The sequence below is a fragment of the Metarhizium acridum genome, assembly GCF_019434415.1.
Source record: "Metarhizium acridum strain ARSEF 324 chromosome Unknown scaffold_1, whole genome shotgun sequence".
Lineage (NCBI taxonomy): Eukaryota > Fungi > Ascomycota > Sordariomycetes > Hypocreales > Clavicipitaceae > Metarhizium > Metarhizium acridum.
In genome coordinates this window covers 6,557,701-6,580,404 of record NW_027094015.1, presented here as the reverse complement: position 1 = coordinate 6,580,404, position 22,704 = coordinate 6,557,701, and the positions used below count along the sequence as shown (strand labels likewise).

Here is a 22,704-nt window from a genome sequence, read left to right as displayed (position 1 = left end):
AAGCTGGGTTTCAAAGCCGTCACTTGAGCCCGAAATAGTATAAGTGATGTGACTTTGGCGGTTGATTCGGTGACCCAGAGCAGAATGGATTTCGAACAAGGTGATGCAAGGATTGGAGATTGATGGATTTGTCGTACTAAAATAGAAATGAATGAAGGCAACTGAGGTGCGATCGCTTCCAGGCGAAACCCCAATGCCTCTAGATAAATGTCGATGGGAACAGACGACAGTTGGCGCGGCAAAAACGAAAAGGACTGGAAAAGGGTCAACGTCAATGTGTCAGGAGTCGTTTGCCAAACAGTCCAGGCCCAGCCACATCCGAGCCAGCGATAGGTGGCCAAAACGCTGCAAACGAAAAGACATATCAGCCACATACCCGCACCGCCACAGCATGGGATGTTCGGACTGAAGCGCTCCATAAGAATCCCGCCTTGCCATCTTGTTCACCATTGCAAGACATTGTCTGGTCGCCGCGTATGACGCACCAAGGAGTCACAAAACTGCAGCGTAATTCTTTCTTTGTTTAGATAGCGGATTTCGTCATCTCGCGTTATTTCTCCAATGATATGACGGGGTACGGAGTAGATGCTACTGCATCCGCGCAAACGGTTGAAACGTGTTGATAACTATAAGTCTCCTTCTTTTCCAAGGGTCATCAAAATATGTGTCAAGGTACTCCGTACTACGCTTTGCATATGATTCGGTGGCCTATCGTTGACGTTACTCACATTTATTACACTAGTCAGTCTGCTTCATGACTTCAGCTTGTCCTTGGCCAAAGACCGAACGTGATGGAGCGACATCAAAAGCGACAGCGAGTCGATGATTTGGAGCAAAATGATGCGCCTACATCACTATCGGCTCCCATTAGTCCCCCTCGCAAGAGTCAGCGTCGTGAATCTGAGCGGCTGGCCTCACCATGGCAATTAACCTGGATACGGGATCTTCCTGAGGAACTCAACTGCGACGCTGTTACCTTGAAGGATCTTCTTGGCGATCCACTCATCAGCGACTGCTGGGAGTTCAACTACCTGCACGACGTTCCATTCCTGATGGACGCTTTTGACCAGGATACAAGACATCTTGTAAATGTGCATGTTGTCCACGGATTCTGGAAAAGAGATGATCCACATCGGTTGGCGCTCACGGTAAGGATTGCTTCCATCACGCTAAAGAATGCCCGAGAGCATTATCTTTCTTGATTTCTAATAGGGTATAATAGGCGGAATCGTCTGAATTTGATAATGTGAAACTCCATGTGGCTCCGATGCCAGAAATGTTTGGCACTCATCACTCGAAAATGATGGTACTCTTCCGCCACGATAACACTGCAGAGGTTATTATTCACACAGCCAATATGATACCAAAGGACTGGACGAACATGACGAATGCAGTCTGGAGGACCCCCCGATTATCTCAGTTGCCAGCAGGGTTTAGGCAACTGGAAGAGTATTGCGACCTGCCAATCGGCAGCGGCGAGAGATTCAAGGCCGACCTCGTTAATTATTTAAAATCATATGACAGTCGAAAACTTACATGTCGACCACTTATAGATCGACTTGTTCGATATGATTTCTCTAGCGTTAAAGGTGCGCTTATAGCCAGTGTCCCTGGAAAACATGACATACATGACCTGTCCGATACGGCGTATGGCTGGTCTGGTGCAAAGAGGTACCTGAGTTCAGTTCCATGCAAAGAAGGTAGTTCAGAAATTGTGTCACAAGTGTCTTCTATTGCAACCTTGGGTGCCAAAGATACTTGGCTCCAGAAAACACTTTTCGACTCTCTTGCAACAAGCAAGACGAAGTCCTTACAGCGACCAAAATTTAGCATCGTATATCCCACAGCAGATGAAATAAGACAGTCTCTAGATGGTTATGCATCTGGCGCCTCGATTCATACTAAAATCCAGTCAGCTCAACAAGCTCAGCAACTGGGTTATCTACGACCCATCTTACACCACTGGGCCAACGACAGTCCAGACGGCATTGGTGAGTCTTGTTCGCCTTGGCTTGTCCGCTATTACCAAATGTGGACTTGTTGTTTGTTTGTCTGACTCGGGACAGCCTCATCACCTGAAATTAAAGCCAGGAACGGTGGAAGAGACAGGGCAGCTCCACACGTTAAGACCTATATTCGCTATAACGAGAAGGGTTCGATTGACTGGGCCATGCTTACATCTGCCAACATTTCAAAACAGGCATGGGGAGAGGCCGAGAGGCCGTCGGGTGAGCTGAGAGTGGCATCTTGGGAGATTGGCGTTCTGGTGTGGCCCTGGTCTGGTCGGCCAGGATGTTTCAATGGTCGGGACCTTTCAATCTGATGTGCCGAAAGAACCAAAGGAACAAGCTGATTCCAAAACTGGTGCTGGCGGCGTCTTGATTGGAGTCAGGATACCTTATAGCCTACCACTACAACGGTATGGCGCTGGAGAAGTGCCATGGGTTGCAACAATGAAGCACGGCGAACCGGATCGTTTCGGCCGGCAATGGATGGAATGATTCTCCGAAGCTTATTGTATGTATTCTGGGTAGGTGTGGCTGATTGTGACCTTGCCAATTTGATGCATTGTCGACTCGCATGGATACCGGACGACCTGGGCTGCAATAAAATAATAACTAGTAGCACGAGCAACGTACTGCAATCCGCATATATTCCGTCCATGTCACCGGATGCAATCCATATGTGACGCCGATGTAACCTCTCACCAGAGCCTCAGCTAGGAGGCTCTCGGTTGTTACACCAGCGAGCCATCTACTCTCCCGAATTTGGCAGTGGCAGCACTCAGTACGAGGCGATGGATGATGTCTTACATACTCCGTATAGTACATGCAAATACAAGTCAAGGGTTGGTTGTTGAACAAATGGCAAGCGGTATTGGTCCGACCTATGTCGGAGCGATGGCCAATGGCGGCGATGTACTCCGGACCGGCTCGAAATGTCGGGCTAGGCGTGTCTCGTACGTTCTCCTTGGCTTGGTCCTTATTGCTTTTCTCGGCACCAGGTATTATTTTCCTCGCGAGTGGCGTTGACGGTTGTGCGACTAGCCAAGGCAAACTCCCGGCACGCAGACTGTGTGCTGAGGATGTCAAAGTTCGGGTCTGGTCATTAGGCCAGGCCGTCCCACTTTTGATGACAGCCGAAGCCCGCCTGGACTTCAATGTTGAGACCCGCCTATTCCTCTTTGAATGACGGGTCCATGACTCCTTCCAAAGTTGGGTCATGGTGGGATTTTCAGTTTCCTATTTTCTTCTTTCCTCAATCACACCACGTGCCTAGCGTGCTCAGTAACATCATTTCTCTGGCACTTTGGGGAGAGAGGAGCAACAGTCTTGTACTGTTATTTGTTTGTCATTGACCCTTTTGAATATGCTTTGTCAGGGAATCTGAATTTGCCTGTTGCTTCTTGCGCACCTCCGTATGTTCCATGACAACAGGACGTTAGACTGTGTTGTCGCATAGCATAGCATTGCTTTGCCATTCATGCGTCGCTCAACTTCTGCCTTTTGCCACGCTGATCGGAAGTCAATTTGAGGCCCTGCTGGTCCAAACAACCTTGTTCGTCGTCGCAGCACGTCTTTTTCTGCTTTTCGAGTACCCTCGGGCCAAGTTGGCGCCCTTCCAGTCAAAATGGAGCATGGCAGAAGCATGGGAACCTCGCCCAGTCGCCGCGATGTGTTGTCGAGCTCAGCCCAGCAGAGGTTCCTGTCTAGCTCCCCATTAGCTGGACGATTTCTTGCAGAAGATATAGCCGCCTGCTCCGAGGACGACTATGACGACACCGCCGTGGAGGACCATGGCGAGGCAGAACGTCCCAGTCACCTCATGTATCGCCGCCCCAGCGGCGTTGCCTATGGCGGAACAAGACCAGTTTTTAATGCGCAGCCCATTGATGAGCCCATCCTGACGCCAATGGAGAGAAGACAGTCTCGCCATGCTGAAAGGAGTCTCCTGCGAGACAACCATGTGCTGCCCCCCAAGCACGGAAACCAGAAACAGACGCAATCCTTTGCCCGTCGCTTGTACAACAGACTCTTTAGCACAAAGCTCCCCCGTGAAGCCGTTGACGAGGAATCGTCTGAATACCCTCCCACCGAAACCTCGCCGCTCCTGAATGGACATCGTGAGGGCATGGGCTCCGATGCTGGGTCCGGGTCAGCAGATGATGGGTTGGAGCAACAGTGGGAAGAAGCCATTGCGTCTGGCCGACTGCAAACGACGTGGCAGAGAGAAACAAAGACGATTGTGGCCTATTCTTGGCCACTAATTATCACTTTCGCCTTGCAATATTCTATTAATGTGACGAGCATTTTCGCCGTGGGCAGAATTGGCAGGGTTGAGCTCGGTGCTGTTTCATGTAAGTCATCCCATCCGAGGCGGCGGGCATCTACATTTATCCAGCATACATGGTGCTCCATATGAACAGGATAGGAATATCGAAAAAGGAACCAAAAGGTTCAGAAAGACTAACGCGGACGTCATAGTGGCCAACATGTCACAAGCAATCAGTTGCCTCGCCCCCTTCCAAGGCTTAGCAACGAGTCTGGACACTCTCTGCGCCCAAGCTTACGGCTCAGGCCACAAGCACCTGGTCGGGTTACAGTGCCAACGCATGGCATGTTTTCTCATGTTCATGTCAGCCCCGGTCGCTATCCTCTGGCTATTCGCCGACAGAATCCTCGTCCACGTCGTCCCGGACGCAGAAACCGCCCGTCTGGCAGCTCTGTATCTCAAAGTCATGATCGCCAGCATCCCCGGCATCATTCTCTTCGAAGTCGGCAAGCGATTCACCCAGGCGCAGGGCCTTTTCCGGGCAACTACTTACGTGCTCCTTGTTGCGGCCCCCATTAACATCTTTATCAACTGGCTTCTTGTCTGGAGACTGGGTCTAGGCTTCGTCGGCGCCCCGATTGCCGTCGCCATCACGGAGAGCTTATTGCCAATCCTTCTCCTCTTGTACATCGTCTTCATTGATGGCAGGCAGTGCTGGGGCGGCTTCAGCAGGCGCATCTTTTCCAACTGGTGGATCATGATCAAGCTTGCTCTACCTGGCATGATCATGGTTGAGGCGGAATGGTTCGCCTTTGAGATTATGACTCTCTTGGCTGGCCAGCTCGGCACGGAGTACCTCGCTGCGCAGAGCGTCCTTGTCACCTTATCCAGTATCTCTTACCAGATGCCGTTTCCCATGTCCATCGCTGCATCTACACGAGTGGCAAACCTCATGGGCGCAGGGCTTGTGGATGCCGCCAAAATAGCTGGCAAAGTGGTGCGTGGAATCTCTCTCCCTCCCCCTTCTACCCTCTCTCTAATTATTCTCTCGTCCTGTCTCCCGCCCACCTTTTACTAACATACGGTATATAGACCTTTGTACTAGCAAGCATCCTTGGCGCCCTCAACGTCACCATCTTCTCCTCCCTCCGCTTCCACCTCCCCATCCTCTTCACCAACGACCCAGAAGTCATCAAGATTGTCGCCAGCGTCCTCCCCCTTGTGGCCGTCATGCAACTTTTCGATGGTCTCGGCGCAGGAGCTCATGGCCTCCTCCGCGGCATTGGCAAGCAATCCATTGGTGGGCCAGCTAATCTCATCTCCTACTACGTGATTTCCCTCCCCATCTCGCTTGGCCTTGCGTTCGGCTTAGGCTGGAACCTTGACGGCTTATGGATTGGTCTTACTGTCGGCTTGGCACTGTAAGTGCTTTTTGCCGCTTTTTTTTTTTTGCAAAATCCATTTTGGAAAAAAAAAACTGACGTTTTCTAGGGTGTCTATCATCGAATACACATATCTCCTTAACACAGACTGGCATAAAGCCGCCCTTGAAGCAGAAGCCCGAAATGCCGCTGGTTGAAGATCCTAAATCACTCACATCTATATCCAACTGCTTTTATATTCTGCCGACTTTTTTTTTTCTTTCTTTGTTACTTTTTGCAATATACCCTCCCATCCTGGTTGGATCATAAGCATGCACAAAAGATGCTGGCATTATAAGCATTGTTTTGGAAAGAGTTTCGCATGTTCGCATGGAAGCAAGGTGTTGTACAGTAAACGGCTGCCGTCTATTGCATATGCTGTCTTGATAGCGTGAAAAGAAACTGGTCCGGTGCTTTTTTTGCCCTTTTATATGAACAATGCTTCCTTTGTGCCTTTGGATGTTCACAGTAGCCATGGGGTCATTTCGTACAGGCTTTTCACTGGGGTAAGATCAAGCTATTGAAAAAAGCATACATGTGCTACGTGCGTATCATACAAGACCCAAGTAATTACCGTATCATCTTCCGCTCTCCTACGTCCAATTTCCGCCAAGTCGCTGTCCCCCCCCCCCTCCCCCCTTTTTTTTTTTTTTTGATTGACCAAAGGAGTCAGTCCATCAACACTCCTGTTCCGTGAGAACCCAAAAAAAAAAAAAAAACACCATCCAAACTCCAATTTACCATTCCGATTGAACCTCGCCAAGTCCAAGCCTAGCTCAGCATAGAGTGTGTTCGGATACCCTTGGGACCGAGCTCGCTACGCGACCATCAGTATACGCTGCAAAAATAGACCGGGAGGACAGAACAGAAAGAGCCAACTGGTTGGAATGGGGTACGTACTTGTAGTCTACTCTGCTCAGGCTCATCAACCGCTGCGCCTCGATACTCTGCGCGTCCATATTAGAGTGCAAACTAAAGGCGATTCGCGCAGCGACCTGCGCGCCGAGAAACATGGCCTCCTCGAAGCCGTTTTTGGTCCACTCGGCCAAGTATCCCGGCAAATTGGCCGTCTTGATACTCGTGGGTGTCTGGCTGTGGAAGTGATGGCCCGCGGGACCGGCGGCGTCGGAGCCGGCGGCGGGGGTAGCGGCCGCTCCTGTGCCGCCGGCCGCTCCGATGCCCAAGGTGCTGGCCGTGGTGGCAGCCTGGAGAAGGGGGTTCACGCCGCTCGTGGAAAGCTGGTGTGGGACGCCGGTGAATGAACCTGTGGGCGTCTGGGATCCCGTGCCTGAAGGAGTGGCCATGTTGGAGGGCAGCTCGGAGGTGAACATGGTTGCGGTGGAAGGGGAGATGAGATGACGGGCGTTGAGGGTCTGGAGGATGTTCTCCTTGAGACCACGGAGACGGGACCCGTTGCCGACGAAGACGAGGTTGTCCCAGCACTGGGGCCGCATGTACATGTCGTCGATGCCCTGGATGGTGCGGTAGATGGCGGTGACGATGCGGTCAATCTCGTGGCGGTCCGCGAAAGTAAATCGCTCGAGGCCGACTTCGATGTCGCGGCGGACGCGCTTGGGCCTGTACTCTGGGGTGTCGGGGACGGTGTGGTCTGGTTGTGTAGTCTCGGGTTTGGACTCTGCAGCTGCCGGGGCTGGGACTGCTGCGGGCAAGGCGCCGTCACTGGTGAATTCGACCGGTTTGGCTTCGGTTTCTCCGCCATTGGAGGTGGGCGCGGCGCCATCTACAGGGGCAGAGTTGGATTCGCCTTCCTTAGGAGGCTGATGCTCTGGAGCGGGCTTATCGCCTGGCCTGTCTGTTGCGCCGTTTGTACCATTTCGCTTGGGTTCGGGGGGGACCAGCTCCTGGACAATCTCCTCGTAAAAAAAGGTATTGACCTTCCTCTTGGAATTGGGGAGTCGAGCGGGTTTAGCTGGCGCAACATCGGCATCCTGAACCTTTGGTTTCCGGCCGGGCTTTCCCTTCTCCTTTTCTTTCTTGGCTAGGAACTCCTTGGTTTGACCGCTCGTCACAATAGCCGCGACATCCAAAACACCATCATCATCGCCGTTGTTATTGTTGTTTGAGTATTCGTTCTCACCGTTAACATCACCACCCGTGGCAGAAGGCTTGACAGGCTCAGCAGGCTTGCCTGCATCTGCTGCCTGTACCGCGGCGGCCGCTGAGCCACTTGGCACAGCTCCAGCAGGCGCCGAGTCCTTGGGCAGTTCCACGAGTCCCAGCTCGTTGGCAGCATAAGGGAGAACCTCGCAAATGGTGCTCTTCTTCAACTGCTCGGCCATGTCGTGGGTAAAGCTCTTGCCTTTCAACAATTTCATCAATCGTTGCGTGAAGACCTCCCCGCCGCTGATGGGACTATCAGTACCTGGTGATCCCACATCAACGTGATTCACAACTCGTCCATCATGAATTGCCGTCACATCAACCTTTTCGTAGCCGATATCAATAACGGTCATGTTGGGCCACTTGAGACCGTATTGCGTTGCGATGCCGCTGTGGATCATGCAGAGCGCAGGCGTCCGCGTCTTCTCGAAGATGTACTGTGCGATCGCTTCACAATCGGGTCTCGTCCATTGAGGAGAAGACATTAGCATAATGGGGGTGTTGTGGTAGGTCGTCGTGAGCAAGCTGTGAACATGGTCGAGGAAGGCAAGGAAGGCATCCATCTGGACGATACGGCCACCTTGTTTCGGGCATTGTCAGTTTTTCTCTTGTGCAAATTGGGTCTTTTCAACTGCATTTCCAGGTGTTATTTTTTATATAACTGGAATATCTCAGCATACCTTGGATTGGATACGTAGCACCCTTGTCCTCGTCTACATCCTCCACCCACTCCTCCTGCTCGACGCCATTCACAACCTTTGTGCGCTGAAACGTATAGTACGGCCGCCACTCGTCTCCATCTTTGAACATCCTTGTGGGAATACGATGCATCGGAGGCGTCAGTTCGGCACATCCCAGCTGCGCCATGGTTGTCCTGCTGCCAGGACAGATAATCAGGATCTGCTCCTCGCGCCATTTCGCTTGCGAGCTGGACATGTTGGGCAGCGAAATCCGCCTCCGTTTCCGCGGAGTCGCGTGCCGGCTTTATGTAGGAGGTAATTGGTAGCCCCAGCGGTAGCACTCGGCGGGATTTTGGGATGCGTCGCTCGTTTCAAGGCGTGGCTGCATGCGCGCTCAGCGTTGTCGCGAATGCATGGAGAGAGCTGCCGTTGGCGACGAGGCTTGGAGTCTTTGCGCGCCTGCAGCCTTGTGGCGGGTGGGATCTCGATATGTGGCTGGGCTAATTTAGTGTGGCGGTGCCGGTACACTTCACGGCGTCTAATTGATATCATTCACTTTCCAAAGCTCACGAGGGTAGTGATTTGATTGATCTGGGAGCCTTTGATCGATTGCGAAAAAAAGCTGGAGCCTCGTGTGCGGCACATGAGCATTCTTTACTCCGTCGTGAATTATTTGTTTGTTCAACTATTTCTGCCTTGATACCACAAAACTCGCGATCACACTCATCTTAACCGGGATTCCGCTTGCTTGCACAGATCTTGGTTATATCCTGGATTGATAGTAGGTCCTGGAACTACGCGCCATTACAAGACCAGAAGCCCTCACCGACACGCCGTCTCAGCAACTTCTCTTATATTCAACAAATACAACCTAGCAACGAACGTTGAGACAGTTTGTCCGAGCCTGCCTATCCTTAACGCACCCTCCCTTCCCATCATCCGTGAACCAGGGGCCACCAGTGCAATCCCGTCGATCATAAAACTCAACAACAATACCATTCGTATAGCGGAGATCAAAGCCGCCAATGGAAGGCGAGAGAGGCACTTCATTTCTTCCACAGGCCAACGTGCGGCCTCCAACAGGAGTTCCGCCACACCATTCGTTGCGGTAGTAGTATACGTCGACCGCCGAGGAGGCAGCAACAAGGCAGAGGAATGTGAGGCTCTTCATATTGTGAGAGAGAGAGAGAGAGAGTGTGTGTGTGTGTCTTTTCCCTTGTTCAAATTAAAGTACTCAACAAGGGCCGCGAGGTAAAAGCGGGCCTGTCAAATTTCAAGATGTAGTCTCAAAGTTCATGGCGTGAAAACATGTACGCTTTATATACCGTTTCCCGACCGCATATCCACGACAATATGAAGTGCTGTTCGAGCCGCTACCTGAACCAGCTCCGATGCTACCAATACTGACCGAGCGAAAAAGCACCCTTCTTCCCAAATACGAGAATACGAACAACGCCTGCACAGAAGCAAATACAGCTGAGCTTCCAATCGAATCAATGCCAAGAGGAGGGGAAATGCAACGCGCAGTAATGTAAGTTTGGTCTGTAGGCATGTCTGACTCTGCCAGTCACGCAGGCTGCGTAGTAAGACGGGTGAATTCGCTCCGACAAGTTATAACCACAGGGTTTTGTACATGTAGAGGGGGGGGTTGAAAGGAAGATTATTTATATTGACAAGGTCCCTGGCCATGTGGAACTTTGGAGTCGAGATTTTGTATCACGGTTCTTGAGACCATCATCACGCCTAGCCACCCGCTTACGGATTCCCCAGCCCGGAGCCTGGTGGTTCGCCGGAGCTCCACGACGGATAGGGTTGCAGATACGATGGAACATGTTATGGCAGGGAAGAACTAAACATGCTGTAGCTATACGCTACCCAATGCGAGGACAGCTTAGACAACCAGTGACCAGCTGAAAGCCCAAGGGGTAGCATTGCAACCCTGCCGAGACCAATGTAGAAAGAGTTGGAAACTGAGCCTAGCGGAACTTGGTGCTTAAGTTGTTTGCACGTCATGTCAGAAAAGACGATTCCTTAGGACCATCAAAGCCGTTCAAGAGGGTTCGCGTTCGCTGACCAAATGGAGACCACTAAGAATCCTAACGGCTTACAACTTTACACGCAAGCTGAGTTGGCGTGACGATACAATTTCGAAGACACGTCATTCGTTATTAGATAGATGCCACATTATGCCTCTAATTAAACCACCCCTAGAAAACTCCCTTCAGCCTGATTCCATTCCCCATCCATCATGTGGTCGGACGTATCGCTCATCCATTTCACTTCCAAAATTTCCCAATATTGCACAATAAAGGAAGGCATGAAGCTCAAATAACGCCATGAAGCGCAGTCCAAAAGCCCACCACGTACCTCCAGGTAATCGACGCCTGGCAAAAGTGATCCAAACGCCTTGTCCCAAACTATAACAACGAGCTCAATTATGAGACTCGAGCCCATCCCCACAAATAATATACACCTTAATGTCCCCCTACCAATTATGTGTCGATATGAAAGATAAAACAGGTCTGCTTTTTTTCGCAAAGTGTCCCCAAATAGTTCGCCAAGTATAATAGACTGACATCGTCAATTAAAGATTCCTCGTGGTCTCCCAATTCCACTACCCCATTATTTCGGAGTAGTGATGCGTCATAACTTCATGGTGTTCTATATCTCGCTCCTGTTCACCTCTCAGCGGATGTGATAGTAATTCCCGATGCTGCCGAAACTGGCTTTTTAGCTGTCCGGTTTTCTGCATTGTTTTCGACTTCCAATTCTCCCTCTTTCGCAATCTTCTTGGGCGTGTCTTCTTCCGTTGAGTATTCAACCACTGACAATGGTCGTTCAGAATTAGGAGTGGTCAAAGACGACTGATCAATACTCCAACGATCCTCCGTCATACCAGTGTAAATAGAAGAAGTGTGTTTCTTGCTTGTGGTCGAGTCTGAATTGTCCACGGGTGTTTTGATGGACTCGTCATCCTCCGTCGCGCGCTCTTCAATGGAGGCATAGTCTGACTCGGCCTCCTCGAGCTTGGAGGTCAAGTCCTCGGCGTCTGTGTCTGCAGGTAACGGAACATTCTCTGGGATGGTGGATTCTGTGGGGAGAATTTTCTCGACCGACTCCACAATGTCGCTCTTGGCTTCTTCATCTGTATCATCAACGGGAAGACTGCCCGGCATGACCCCCTCATTGATGGATGGCGTCGCCTTACTAGCCTCATTTGCTTGGAATTTGTCCGCCAATGTTTCTCCTGGTTCGGCCTTCTTTGATAAGACATTGTCGACGTTATTGCCATCAGTTTGACCGAGATCGGCCGACTTGCTAGATATAATGTGTGCCTGACTTTGTTGGGTTTGATCGTCCTGGACATCCTCCTCGCCACGCAAGTCAGCTTCGCTGAACGCCTGGCGCAGAGGGCTCAGAGCTGTGCCACTTTCATTACCATTGTCGCAGTTCATCGATCTAGAGTTTCTCGCTGGGCTCCTTGTGGGCAGTGGAGGAGGAATTCGCTTGGGAATCGTGACCACGCTGCCCTTTGCTTGGATCATTCGCGAGGCCACCGCCCTAGTCCTGGTGGGTTGCACCTGGGCAACCTCAAATACAACGGGCTCTTCATCGGAATCATCCAATCATCCTCATCATCGGCATCGTTGGTGTCGTATTCTAGTTCGTCCTCGTCATCCTGCATCTGGTTAGTTTCCTCCTTGACTGGGGCCCTGGATGGCTGCTCAGTGTCTCGACTACTGCGAGACGACGGGACAGAAGCCCGAAGCTGGTTCCTTGGGGGGATCGCCGGCTCTCCAGCAGGAAGGGAAAGGTCAATCGAGTGTTCCTGGCTGAGGTGTCTCAATGGTGTGAAATCAACAGCGGTGTAGTCGACTTCATCATCCTCCTTCACCTCCGGGATGCGGTCAATAGAGACACCTTCGTGGCCATCTTCGCTTTGACCCGGGCTCGGTGTAGTTTCTGCTGTGCCACCACCAGTTTGTGTTCCCGCATCCGTCATCTGACTCTTGACGGTGCGGGAAGACAGCACGCTGGCTCGGTTGCTCTTGCTTACAAAGGTGTCGATGCTCTGTCGTCCGAACTTGGAAAGGGTTGGGCTGCGAGGGTTGGAGTTGATTTCGAACTGGTTGCTCGCCGGTCGTAAACGGGTGCCAGCCTCGCGAATCTCAAGACCAGCCATTTCCAGAGCAAGGACGCCAAACGGATCGGGATCATCGGGTTTGGGGCGTCCAAAGGCCGATCGTGGAGACGCTGGTGTAGACTTGGGGGTAGCAATGACAGCATCGCCGGGGGCGGGCTCGATGGCAGTGTGCTCGACAATTGCCTTGTCATAGTCAGTCCGGCCTTCAGCCATCTTGATGACCTCGAACAATGGCCTAGTTTCCTCAACATGGCGCGCAACATTGCCGGCAAGAATGTCCATTTGGGTCACGTCGACGCCGTAGAAGCGCTCGTTCTCGTTGCCTCGCTCTGTGAGAATGCAGCCCTGCAAATTGACGGCTTGGTGTTGGCCGCGGGCTTTCATGTACGCTAATACTGTGTTATCAAGGTCCTTCCAGTTGAAGTTTGTATGGTCGGCATCCATGGCAACTGAGGGTCCGTTGTTCAATGTCACGTCCTCACCAAGAGTGACGCGGGGCCGAGTGATTGACTCCAAAGCGGTGAGATTGGTCACAACAAGGACACAATCGTAAACGTCGACACCTATTATGAAGCTGAGCGTCGGCGTATGAAGCATAATGCCTGAAGGCGGCGACCACGTCCCATCGGATTTCCTGGCAATAAGAATGCCGGAGCCACCGGACCCCGTCATCCACAGGCCGCTCCTCATACATGTGAAGACGGCGATGCCTGCGGCGTTTTGTATTATGCGCCTGGGTATCTTTTTGGTGATTTTGAGAGGGGACTGAGGCCCCGAGACTGAGGTACGCGCTGAGGTGTCGCCGTCTATCGGAGCAAGATAGCCATCGGCTATTCATTGTCACCATGTTAGCAACTTGCGTAGAGGACCGTCGGTAGCAGGGCAAGGAAAAGACAGTCAAATAGAGACGAAATCACCCGGATTCAAACGCACCACAAAAGGATTTTAAAATGCGGGCTGCCTTTAGGCACTCCATGTCCAGTGTTGAAGGCCAGAAGGCCTCGCGCTGAACCCTGCCGCCATTGCCAGTGCCATTGGCAGCGGCAATATTAATCTGTGCAAGAGACTTGGCGACCGAGGAATTGGAAGTTTTATTAGAATTGCTATTGCGGCCGGCCCAGCCGAAAATCCCGCCTGATTTCGGGGCGGTAGAGGCGGCAGCAGAGCCGGAGGCCGAGTTTCGTTTGTCCCATGAGGGCAGAAGCGATGACATGCGCTGCATATTGGGCGAGAGGGCGACAAGGCCGCCTCTCTGTCGTCACCCGTCGTCCTTCAGGCGATGACCCGACAGAGAGGTCGAGAGTCGAAAGAGGGGCCCAGCAAAGCAGCCTGTTGTTCGACGATTGGGGTGGGAGGGAGGTCGACGATGAGGGAGGAGGATGTCGAGATAAACCAGAGCCAGAAAGTAACGATCGAGTATTGCGCTGGCGAGGCGGAGGAGCACCTGAGCACTTTACATGGAGACACTCATGACCCGGGCGCCCAGGTACTCCGTACTCACTCTTTGATACTCGGGTACATGCAAGGACAGCGTAGCGGGAGAGACCAGTCTGATTCAAACTGGCTCAAGGGTTGACTGGCATCTGGAGCAATGACTGGACATCGCTGAGGCGGCGCGGGGGCCACTGTGGGCGCTGGGCTATCCACTGAGCCTTGCCACGCACGCTCAAGCATTTTGGCCTGCGGCTTCTCGCATCGATGGATCGCTGTGGGCCCCCAAGCTTCTAAGTTTGAACATTGTAATTGCAAGGGCATGCCTGGCGCGTTTACGGTTGCACAGAATTTACGGAGTACAGCCATCGCATGTCAGCGCGTCATTCAAGGGTCTGGCCAGTTCGAAGTGCTATTTCAGGGACATTGCTCCGTAACGCAGCCTGGCCTAAATGAGCTAGTAGGAGAATCCGGGCGTTTTTTTTTTTGTCCCTTCTTCCACAAATATGATTAGAATGCGCGCAGTCGACTTGCCAGCACTCGGCCACCTCCTGTCGGCAAGGCGACATCGAGCCTGTGTGCTAACCCCCGGTCGCGATGTATCAATTTTCGCCTCGCCCAAACAGCCCGAGGAACAGGCGTCAGCCAGCATGCGGCTATCGGGCTTGGGGGCTCGCATTTCAACACCCGACGCTGCAAGCGCATGCTTTTGGCACTGAACCAAGAGCGAAGCCAGCAACTACTGTAACAAACAAACAAACAAACACACACACACACACACATCACAGAGTGCAACAGCCAGTTCGGAAATGTCAGGGGTGTGCCACAGGTGACGTTGGCTTTAGTGTGGTGGCACCGGCCAATTGCTCCAGGGCGATCTGTGCAGCGCAGGGGGCGATCCTGGCACTAGCGCTTCAATGTTGGCCCTTGGCGCGCCTCCGCATATTATATATATATTTTTTTTTCATGTTATCAGTACGGAGTGAGTACGACGCGCAGTCTGTGGCTGAATATGTTTACCCGCCGACAAGTATACACTCATACACTGAATATCTTACAGTATAAAGCGTGATAGTCGCTAGATACGTGATCTGGTTAAATACCTTTTCCCTCCCACTGTACCTGCTTAGAAGTTCTTGGTATGTGGTGGTGCTCAGTCAAGCTGCCAGTGTTTCGTTTCAGTGGCAGTCAGTGAGAGAGGGCGCAGTGGGCGCAGCGGGGCGCAGCAACCGTCCAACCGGTCCTATCAATTGACGGCTACCAGGGTAGCTCGAGCGCGACTTGCGACTTCGTATCGCCCAGCCAGTATCCAGGGACTCTGTGCTGTTGGAAATGCGCCGTACAAAGCTAGGTATCAGATACCTCGGCACCCATAAGGACTCGAGTTACTCCGTACCTGCCTTGTTGTTTCGACTTCGATTGTGCCGCGCCTTCCTGGTCCACTCATTGATTTCAAATGTCAACTGGTTGCCCCGAGGTCACGGAATCCAGGGTCAACTCCACGCCAGCACTTGAGACTTCAGATGGCGTCTTCGAACTGCCTACTAGGTACTAGGTAGTAGTATGCCTCCTGGAGCCAGGCATGTATCGTTCGTTGATTTAACCCACATTATGGCGATTGCTCTTGTTTCCGTCTTCCGTCTTGCGTGCCATTTTCTATTTGCCTCACTCCTTGCTCTTTCTTTATTCACGGCCAGCTTGCTTTTTCCACGTTGCCTGCTCTGGGCCCATCAAGTTCAAAGGACAGGATCTGGTGGACACCGACCCTCCCACGAGTTGAACCTTGAAAGATGGAGCCGTGGAGCTTGGCCCAGCAAAATGCACAGCAGCTCGTCGCTGTCAATCCCCTTCGTTCTACGCACCCAAGCTCCCTGCATCGGATGGTATTACAGACAAACTGAATACTGGAGTACAGTGCTCCGTAATTACCGAGGGCATGCGCCAGCACTATATCCGGTATTATGCAGGTGACCAGGTCCCAGCTCTCGCAATACAATTCAATTGGGCACCATGGCTGCGGAACGACTGTGGAAGCAAGCGTAGCCCAGGAACGACACACCACCACCCTGAGGGGAAACACAAAAGCCAACTGGTTCTGCCAGATGCAGCAACTGAGACCGTACGGGGGAACTCAGACATGGTTTCCTATATTTCTCCGCATCTGCCACGGCCCCCCAATATAGTGTGCTCAACATCAAACGCTCTCCCACCGCCAGGTTTCAAAAGCATCTGCCGATCGGCCAACGCACATATGTGTACTACTCCATATGTACAGTATGTACTCCGTATGTACGGGAACGATAAAGCACCGAGTGTCGTGCATTCTTTTTGTCACGGTGTGTAGAAGGCGTGGCATGGCCGCACGGTTACCGGGTTGCGTGAGCATGAATCACAGTGCAAGCAAGCATTCTTCCCTCTGATAAAACACATTACTGACAAGAATGATCGTCAGAAACACACGGCCACCCTAGTCATCTGCCCATTCACGTCACGACAAGCACCCGAGAACTGGCACGAAATGGGTGGCATTTCCCCCCTTTGTTCGGAATTCTAGCTCCCGTGCAATGCTGCCTGGTTACTGTCGGTCCGTGTCTAGGCCCTGGAATGCATTCACATCCCGCCGTTGTTTGATAACCCACAGACTCTGAAGCACAGTCGCTAGTCTCGCGCCCCCTTGTCCTGGCGGCAACTCATGTGACCCTGTTTGTTGAGATGTTGAACGAGTTGGCGATACATGATACATATGAGGCTCACACGAGAGAGAAGTAGAAGCAGCAAGACATGTATGTACTTGTAGTCAATTTGGCGTGTCTTGCTGGAGATTGCTTTTTGCGATTGGGATTTATTTAAATTTATTTTGGGGTGGTGGGGGCTCCCGCTACAGGGCCACAGGGGTACTAATTGCTGGCTCCGCTTCTTCAGGCCTATTCCATCTCATACCGCGCGACGTGAAGTTTTGCATGCCGGTATGCATGTATGTACATGTGTACTCCGTACTTCCTACTATCATGTTTGCTCCGTCTATTCTGCAAGAGCGGAATAGCCTTCGTCCATTACACGGAGGTGACGGACTATATACGCACTGGCAGCTACGGTCCCCATCCCACCTGTATGAGGCACCATGGTGACTATCCAGCAGTGGGCAATCGCCCGATGGGTGCGAATCCCAAGGTCGTACAACATTCCGCCTGTGCTTGGGCAGCAAGGCGATTCATCATGGGACGAGGAATGTAGCCAGAAATATCAACAGTCATACCAATCAATAACACCACTGATGCACAGGACCAATGCTTGATTTGCGTTTTCAGCCCATGATCAACCCTACAGTAGTACTCCGTACTTTTGAATGGATCTTTATCTGTATACACGTGGCTGTTGCGGTGGGCGGCTATCACGCTCCATACTATAATTAATGTACTACAGCATAGTAGTGTATACGTCTCGGTGGGCAAATTTATTCTGCTACAGACTGTACATTTAATAGCCGTTTCATCTCTACAGCAGGGGCATTGGTCTGCGGGACAGAGCTGATGCTACGCGGAGGGGTCGAATTTGACTTTGCCATCTACCTACTCAAGTAGTAGTTGGCGCGGTCGTAAATGACGATGGGCAAACATAAGGTTTCAACACCACGGATGGCAGTGGCCGTGCGCCCTCTCCACCACAGATCCGGGAAAAGCCACCGGACGGACGAAGGTGTGAGCCAACAGCAGGATTTGTTACGAAAACTGTAGGATTGGCGATTGGCCCCCAAAAGCCATCCAGACGCCGACCTTGCCCAGCCCACCCGATTCTGGTGGCCTTGGCCTTGAAGAACGCGGCCGGCTCTGCTGGCGACGACTTGCTGCGGAATTGCAGCCACCAATTTCCAATCCAAAAAGAAGGGTTCTGTACCAATTACCCAGTCCGTGGGCAATACCTCGATTTTCTCGACAAGGACATATACATATATGCAACTGTACAACTTGCAGCCGGCTCCCGGGGAGTAACTATATTCCAGATCAGAACCGGGAGGTGAGAATGGCCAAGGCTTTTTTAACGCTGGATATCCACGATCGAGAGATTGCCGTGGGTTCGAACCCCACTTCGTTCATGGCCTTCTTTTCTTGCGTAAAAGGAGCGGCATTTGCTTCTTTTGCCGCCGCAGCGTTTTGGAGTCGACAAGTTCTTGTAGTGTTGGCTTTTACTACAAGTTGTGTGATCTTTGCCATGGCAGAAAAAAAAAATCACCACGCTCACGGTCCCTCATGCCGCAAAAGGTTCTCCCCAAATACGCCAGAGTATTTCTCACCCACAACAAGATGTTACAGATTCGCCTTCTGCTCCTGCAATTCCAAATCCGCCCACTCAAACATGCCCCCACCCTTGTACGTGACGACAGCATCGTACCCGCCGACAAAGCCCCTGCCTGCGCCATCTCTCAACGGCGTATCCACCCTGCCAACAACCTTGAGCACTTTGCTCCCAGATCCTATTACCACGCTCGCCTTGAACTTCCTAGGCATCCTTGTCTGCCTCCCCGGCGAGTCCGTGACAAGCTCGTCGTCCAGAAGCTCAACACGGAGCTCCGTCGTGTACTCCTCATGGACTCTGTCATCCGGAACCGTCCGCACGTGGACAAACTTCGGCGGCGGCATAAACCCATTTCGTACTTTCCCCCCACAGGATCTGCTTCCCGTCTGTTAGCTCAACAACGTGGTAGATGAGTAAGTTCGTGGACCTGGCCATTTGGACGTGATCTCGAGTGGCAGCCCCAGGGGCGGCTTTGCACCGCGCGTATTCGACACAACCTGAAATAGGAATCGATTCTCCAGACAGGCTGGCCGTTCCGGAGATGGGGAGACTCAAGTGTTCGTAGAACGGGGTGGCTATGAACCACCCCGCCTGCGGGCTCATGTCAAATTCGAGCCTGCAGTTCCATCCGTGAGTCTTGAAGGCGCCGGTGACTACGGCCTTGTGAGGATTCCCCCAGCGCAGCGGCGTCCCAGAGTCGGAAAACTCGCAGTCCGTGGTGGAGTCGTACCCGCGCGCGAATGGTGGCCCTTGGAAGCGGTGCTTGTCATGACGGCGATGAGACGTTCTGCATCCTGGGCGACTACCTTGGGCCCGCCGGGTGCGATTCAGCGTGGTTGAAAATGGTGAGGTCGACGAGTCCCACCAGGATGAGGACATTGAGGTATCGGTAGGGTTGTGGGAGAAGCGGGATGTAGACGCCGTAATGAGTCCATCCCCATGGTCCTCCGGATGCATGGAGCGATGGACGGATAATGTCCCATGCGTTGAAGGGCTGAGCTGTGCGGGCGGATGCCTCGTCCAGGCTAAATGCTTTTGCAGCCATGGTACGGATGTTAGGGTTGGAAAACTGATATTGGCAGAACCGGTAGGTAGCCGTGTGCCGTTGATGTTGAACATACAGCATACTACTCCGTATTCCGTACATGAGTTTATATCGCGGGCATGGCCCATATCGTGCCGAGGCAGCGTCTGCAACGTCTATAAATGCGTCCGTAACTGGTGCTGACAGGACGCAAGGCCGGTCACGCCCGTCGGCACAGGCATATACTTTAACGCCGGTTGACCATGTGAAGCCTTCGTACAGAGTTTCTCTTTGCTGTACACCGCACGGGCAACGATCCACGTCCCCTCGGCCCAAAACTTCAACTCTGGCTTCTCGCCCCTGCCTCAGCAGATACCTTTCTATCGGTCGAGCAGGCGCCAACCACACATTCTCTGGTACCGCTGGCCCAACATGGATGGCGTCATGATAAAACCAGCACTTTCCGCCGCTCACGAGATCAGTAAACGCCCCCGCTACTCTGACATGTTCCAAGCTCCGCCAGTCTCTCAGCTATCATAGCAAAGACACCTTCCCATGTGTTGGCGTCCGCCCATGCTATGTTGATATCATGGCCAGCTGCGCTCGGCTCTACGTCCTCTCTCGATCGATTGCCCGTCGCTGTCGCTGTCAGTCCCCTCTGAACAAATTATCCCCTTCACATCTACCAGCTCCAACTTCTTCAAAGTGTGACGACGTTGTGCCAGAAACACGGCTAGGTTTGGCAATCCGACTTCGGGCCCAATTACTTCCAGTACCTTGAGTCCCGAAATGTAAACCCCCTCCAGAAATGAAGTACGGGGCCGAACTCGAACCCAGGGGAGGTACTCGAACCGCAACTCTTTCAACTTTGTCTGACGAAGCACTGTGCCCAACCCCGCCTCCACGGACGACTCTGATTTTCGGCCCAGAAGCAGGCTCAATCGCCGTAGCGCCATGAAAAAATCGAATCTAGATCGAACCTCGGCGATTGACAGATGCCCATCCGTGCGACAACACACTCCAAGTTCCGGTTCGCGGCCAGGATACAGCTCGCCATTCGCTCCCAGCATAGGGATGGGTTCCGGGCCCAGCGTATCCAGTCTCGTTTCCGCCTTGCACAATTCTCGCATCACCGCATTCTGTATATCAAACACCTCTCTCTTAGCCATCTGAATCGACACATCAGCACTGAACAACCTACACGCCTCACTGTCCACATCCCACGGACACCGCGTCCACGTCAACGTTACTTCTCTCAAGGACGGCAGCGACCTGAAAGCCTCTACAGCCAAACCCAGCCAGAATTCTCCCAACGCCTTCTTCTTCCGCTGTGTATGGAAGTACTGCTCCCACTTGTCGTGGAGAATCAGCTCGATTAGATAGTGGTGGCTGAAGGAGTCGTGCAGGGTCTTGTATTCATTCAGCCGGGCAAAGTTGAGCGTGACGGAGCGTATTCTCCTCGCACATTCAGGAATCCGTGATAGTTGGATGAGACGAGCGGCGTCTGGTGGCCAAAGGAGGCCGTTGAACTCTTCACGGGCGAGTAGGCTGCGTGTGCGTAATGATATCAGGCGGCACGCGAGACGCGAAGGACTTGAAGTCTTCCAGATTGAGATAGCTAGCAATGCAGCTGAGGAGCTCGATGGGGAGGCGAGCAAGCGGTGTGTGACGGCTGGAGTTGATGGCTGATGGTTCACCCGTCTAGTTTGTGAGTTAGACAGCCTGCTCCAAAAGACACAAGGTAATGATTAGTTTCACAAAAGAGTAACGGCCAGAAATTTAAAAAAAAAAAAAACGCATCCCCCTCTGATGATCTTCTCACGACCCCTATTACAGAATGAAACCTCAAAGCTGAGTGAAGTCAAAACACGACTGCGTGGTCCACCTTCCCGCGGAATCGGGACGCCGCTACGGAGTCCGGAGTAGGCAGCGCAATTATCCGCAAGTACGGAGTACAACGCCCCCAGCTCCGTACGTACTTCTGAAAGACCCACCTCCGCAGCGCCAGCTACCTATCGCGAACCTCATCCCGACTCAAATTTCACATCCCGCTCGAGTCCTGTACTCGAACCACCACCCCAGCTGCACACCGCGATTATCGTCCCGCTTCGACTTCTAACGTACGGTCAATGATTCGCACCCGCTCCTCGCTTTGACTGCACCTTCCATCGCTAACCATCGCCAGCGCCGCAAGACCATGTATTGACGCCCCCCGCCCCCCGGTCTCCCCTTTCCACCACCAACCGAGTGTTGCATTCCATTTCATCCAACAACAATGCTCAAGTACGTCAACGATGCTGAGTCACTGGTGGCCGCAATTCACCCGCCACTACTACACCCCGTCTAGCATGAGCAGGCATGGGCGACTAACCCCGACGCAGAGCATACAAGAACCTGTCGCCGAAAACGCGAGCTGGTGTCGGTATCGGCCTCATCGCCTGGAGTGTCGTGGGTCTCCATCTCTCTGACCAGGCCGAAAAAAAGCTTGGGTACGAGCCATCGGAAAAGGATAAGGAGGAGCTGTGGAAGTGGGCACCCAAAGTGACAACTGTTGATAAGTCAGATAGCAGGTAATGTCTGGACGGCATTGCACATCTCCTGGGCGCAATCATGTCTGCGGCGTTCAACCTAGATCCCAGCAGGCCATCAATAACTAAATTGGCATACAAGTCGACAACAAATGAATCATCATTCTCCAATTCAGATGAATTACATCGTGGCACGTGGTTGGGCATGGATGTTGGAACAAGACAAATACGAGCGCATTGTCAATACCTTTTTTTTATTCTTCACATCTCATTGGTAATAGGTCAAATATATCGTCACAATCCGTGATCATTGCATCTTTCTACCATATAAACGTATTGCAATAAGCAAAACAAACACTGATTTTCTACATCCGAACCGCCCTTCGTGCAACCTGTCACCATACCAGCGCATAATACCGGACATAGCGCAGCGAAAACGTCATTGATCAGTCCAGGCCATAAAAGTCGTCATAGCCCGCCGGAAAACCACAGAAGCCGACCGACCGCCCTTTCTATCTTGATCGAAGTCTAGTAATGCAGTAACAACTCCCATACCTCAGTCTATCCTTTGCGCAAAGCGAGAAAGAGAGAAGAAAATAACGAGAAAAGATGCAATTTGCAGAGCCGGGTGCCGCCTGTGGAATCAATGACCCAAGGCAGGCGTACAAGCATGTACATGTGAGGGCATCAGGCCGACGCAAACCCAGGCGTCGATATCCCACTTAAAGGGCAAGAAGAAATCCCATGAACAAGAAAACAGAAACCATGAAATGAAGAAATGGGAGGAAAA

At 52.3% G+C, this 22,704-nt stretch overlaps 9 protein-coding genes across 12 annotated transcripts; 2 read left to right on the top strand and 7 right to left on the bottom strand.

The window, feature by feature from the left end:
• Positions 1–453: 453 nt before the first annotated feature.
• J3458_002076 (uncharacterized protein) lies at positions 454–3,200 on the top strand. 3 transcript variants are annotated; one of them, XM_066117099.1, is made up of 4 exons: positions 454–672; positions 743–1,148; positions 1,223–1,991; positions 2,067–3,200. In XM_066117099.1, exons 2-4 carry the CDS (start codon positions 792–794, stop codon positions 2,321–2,323), a joined length of 1,383 nt encoding a protein of 460 aa, XP_065978987.1. In that variant the 5' UTR covers positions 454–672; positions 743–791; the 3' UTR covers positions 2,324–3,200. The 3 variants fall into 3 exon arrangements, with proteins under 3 accessions (XP_065978987.1, XP_065978986.1, XP_065978985.1); XM_066117098.1 differs by having other exon boundaries at positions 454–1,148; positions 1,223–3,200; XM_066117097.1 differs by lacking the exons at positions 454–672; positions 743–1,148 and having other exon boundaries at positions 1,153–1,991.
• Positions 3,037–6,184, top strand: J3458_002075 (uncharacterized protein). Its single transcript, XM_007808887.2, has 4 exons — positions 3,037–4,357; positions 4,485–5,269; positions 5,365–5,693; positions 5,764–6,184. Exons 1-4 carry the CDS (start codon positions 3,631–3,633, stop codon positions 5,849–5,851), a joined length of 1,929 nt encoding a protein of 642 aa, XP_007807078.1. The 5' UTR covers positions 3,037–3,630; the 3' UTR covers positions 5,852–6,184.
• Positions 5,943–8,894, bottom strand: ARP9 (Actin-like protein arp9 (SWI/SNF complex component arp9)). Of its 2 annotated transcripts, XM_007808886.2 has the most exons (3): positions 8,495–8,894; positions 6,594–8,394; positions 5,943–6,510 (listed from the first exon to the last, which is right to left on the bottom strand). In XM_007808886.2, the coding sequence occupies exons 1-3, from the start codon at positions 8,748–8,750 to the stop codon at positions 6,465–6,467; spliced, it is 2,103 nt and encodes a 700-aa protein (XP_007807077.1). In that variant the 5' UTR covers positions 8,751–8,894; the 3' UTR covers positions 5,943–6,464. The 2 variants fall into 2 exon arrangements, with proteins under 2 accessions (XP_007807077.1, XP_065978984.1); XM_066117096.1 differs by having other exon boundaries at positions 6,348–6,510; positions 6,594–8,894.
• Positions 8,895–9,365: 471 nt separating this feature from the next.
• Positions 9,366–9,665, bottom strand: J3458_002073 (uncharacterized protein; the record flags this gene model as incomplete). The annotated part of the gene is made up of 1 exon (XM_066117095.1): positions 9,366–9,665. One exon carries the CDS (start codon positions 9,663–9,665, stop codon positions 9,366–9,368), a length of 300 nt encoding a protein of 99 aa, XP_065978983.1.
• A 1,507-nt stretch (positions 9,666–11,172) lies between these two features.
• J3458_002072 (uncharacterized protein) lies at positions 11,173–11,949 on the bottom strand (the record flags this gene model as incomplete). The annotated part of the gene is made up of 1 exon (XM_066117094.1): positions 11,173–11,949. One exon carries the CDS (start codon positions 11,947–11,949, stop codon positions 11,173–11,175), a length of 777 nt encoding a protein of 258 aa, XP_065978982.1.
• An 86-nt stretch (positions 11,950–12,035) lies between these two features.
• J3458_002071 (uncharacterized protein) lies at positions 12,036–13,860 on the bottom strand (the record flags this gene model as incomplete). The annotated part of the gene is made up of 2 exons (XM_007808885.2): positions 12,036–13,468; positions 13,572–13,860. 2 exons carry the CDS (start codon positions 13,858–13,860, stop codon positions 12,036–12,038), a joined length of 1,722 nt encoding a protein of 573 aa, XP_007807076.2.
• Positions 13,861–18,373: 4,513 nt separating this feature from the next.
• Positions 18,374–19,319, bottom strand: J3458_002070 (uncharacterized protein; the record flags this gene model as incomplete). Its single annotated transcript, XM_066117093.1, has 2 exons — positions 18,374–18,737; positions 18,790–19,319. The coding sequence occupies 2 exons, from the start codon at positions 19,317–19,319 to the stop codon at positions 18,374–18,376; spliced, it is 894 nt and encodes a 297-aa protein (XP_065978981.1).
• Positions 19,320–19,973: 654 nt separating this feature from the next.
• Positions 19,974–20,605, bottom strand: J3458_002069 (uncharacterized protein; the record flags this gene model as incomplete). The annotated part of the gene is made up of 2 exons (XM_066117092.1): positions 19,974–20,525; positions 20,588–20,605. The coding sequence occupies 2 exons, from the start codon at positions 20,603–20,605 to the stop codon at positions 19,974–19,976; spliced, it is 570 nt and encodes a 189-aa protein (XP_065978980.1).
• Positions 20,606–21,752: 1,147 nt separating this feature from the next.
• J3458_002068 (uncharacterized protein) lies at positions 21,753–22,121 on the bottom strand (the record flags this gene model as incomplete). The annotated part of the gene is made up of 1 exon (XM_066117091.1): positions 21,753–22,121. One exon carries the CDS (start codon positions 22,119–22,121, stop codon positions 21,753–21,755), a length of 369 nt encoding a protein of 122 aa, XP_065978979.1.
• Between the last annotated feature and the right edge of the window lie 583 nt (positions 22,122–22,704).